Source organism: Austrofundulus limnaeus, unplaced genomic scaffold (assembly GCF_001266775.1).
Source record: "Austrofundulus limnaeus strain Quisiro unplaced genomic scaffold, Austrofundulus_limnaeus-1.0 Scaffold22, whole genome shotgun sequence".
NCBI classification, from domain to species: Eukaryota; Metazoa; Chordata; class Actinopteri; order Cyprinodontiformes; family Rivulidae; genus Austrofundulus; species Austrofundulus limnaeus.
The window spans coordinates 770180-772256 of NW_013952424.1; the positions used below are offsets into that span (position 1 = coordinate 770180).

The 2077-nt window shown below is 37.7% G+C and overlaps 1 protein-coding gene across 1 annotated transcript in view; it reads left to right on the plus strand.

Moving 5' to 3' along the window:
- The window catches only part of col2a1b (collagen, type II, alpha 1b), a gene marked incomplete at its 5' end in the record, with an annotated part of 25239 nt that overhangs the window by 3898 nt on the left and 19264 nt on the right, over positions 1-2077 (plus strand). Inside the window, 1 exon segment of the mRNA XM_014004127.1 lies at positions 1518-1616. Within this exon segment, the coding sequence (XP_013859581.1) occupies positions 1518-1616 (99 nt within the window).

Here is a 2077-nt window from a genome sequence, read left to right on the forward strand (position 1 = left end):
GAAATTAAGTGTTAACGAGCAGTTGGACAGGTGTACCTAATAAAGTGGCCGGTGAGTGTATATTTAAGAAGGATTTAATCATTTGGAAATTGGATGGTGTTACAATAGGGAAAATTTGAATTTATAATTTGACATCATTAAGGGAAATAAGATAAAAGTTCACTAAGAAATACCCTTCATGTAATGCCTTTTGAAAATAAATGAAGTTGCTGTATGACAAACTRAAACAGTTCATGTGGCATTTCTGTAACCATTTAACCAGGCAAATCCYRKTGAGATCTCAGATCTCTTTTTCAAGGGCWGCCTGGGTCTGAAGGCAAMCTATTGTACATGTTTTTASGGGTGGGAGAAACCGGAGTACCCGGAAAAAACCCACACAAGCAWGAGGAGAACATGCAAACTCCACACAGAAAGACCCCAGGTCCAAACTGGGGAYCAAACCCAGGACCTTCTTGCTGTGAGGCATCGGTGCTAACCGCTGAGCCGTCATGCCGCCACATGTCAAAGTTATTGAAAAAAACACTGTCATTTTTTGGATCAAGAGCCTAATAAAGTGAAACAGTGGGAACAAAACATAATTAAATCAGGTGTTTTATGAGAAAAACACAATCATATTTGRTTTTTCAAAAGATCTTTTCGGTGTTTTGTTTTAAGGCCATGGAAATTAAAGTACATAGAAAACAAWATGACAATACCCACTTATAAACGACAAAGTGACTGTTTGTGCCAGAATTTTTAACAGAAAACGTAATTATGAAACAAATAACTTGAATATAGCTGAAAGGTGGAATTAAAAAGTCCACTCAAATACATATTGTACCTAATGTGTTCATGGCTTTTTTCTCTCATTGTAGCTAGAAATAAATTATTCTGTTTACAGATTTGTAATTTTTAAGCTCTGAATTTGAAGATGTATCCTGATACTTATTATGTCCTAGGACTTGACTTTAGTCAAATTTGCACTGTAAAATTTATAAAAAAAAACAAACAAATAAATAAATAGAGCAGACAAGCTAATACTGACTTGCTAATTCTAATAATTTAATTCACTCTGATGTCTCTGAAGACATAACAATATTAACACCACGCACTCATAAATCTCAAATCAAATTAAGTTGCACCAACCAGGTTAGAAATAAATAATGTTTAATTGTGTGTGCAATGAGTCTCCATCCTCACCAGAGTTTATTCAGAGCCATAAGCCTGTTATTTTCAGCAGTTATCTGTGAAGTTCCACTCTCTGAACACAAGGTGGCAGCATAGCTCACAGCCCAATCGTGCACCACTGACCTACTTGTCCCGCATCACCAGGGCCAACATCTCATTTAACTCCATCTTCCTGTGGACAGCTTCATTTTAAACAAAATGAATCTGTCAGAATTTAATCTCCTCATCTCCAGCAGGTCAATGAAACTCCTGCACACTTTTMAAATGGATTCCTTTGGGTGAGAAAACTGTCACTAAATCACCAATTGACCTTTTGCTTTATTTTTTTCTCTCTCTCTCTACTTACCCAGGGAGCCCCCGGTGAGCGTGGACCCTCTGGAGCCAGTGGGCCCAAAGGTGCTAGCGGTGACCCTGGACGTCCTGGAGAGTCTGGTCTTCCTGGAGCCAGGGTAAGYTTCTGCTCCACGCAGGGCAGAAAGGAAATCACAACTGTTAGATTGAACCTGTAATAAATATCACACACAGTCAGAAATCAACTTTTTGAAATTCTATTAATAGATACGTGCTTTTAAAACATTGAATTWAGCATCGACCAGTGTAAGACTAAACTTTTCCGTTTCCGAAACTTTAAATGTGCTAACCTACATGTTAAACAAGCTGAACCAATTAAATCCAACTGCTTCTTATCTGCTGTTGCTGCCTGTTTTCAGCACGTTCCCCTGGCTCACAGTTCTCTGAGCAGCAAATGATGCACGACTATAAACAACCCCGATCCTCGGCAACATCAAATACTTGTTTTTACTTCAAATTTCACTTCACAGACTTTTAAAAATATAAAAGCAAAACCGTTTAAAAAAGTTTAAAAAATAAGTCAGCTCAGCCTATTTAGGGCTGTCACAAAATTCAAACT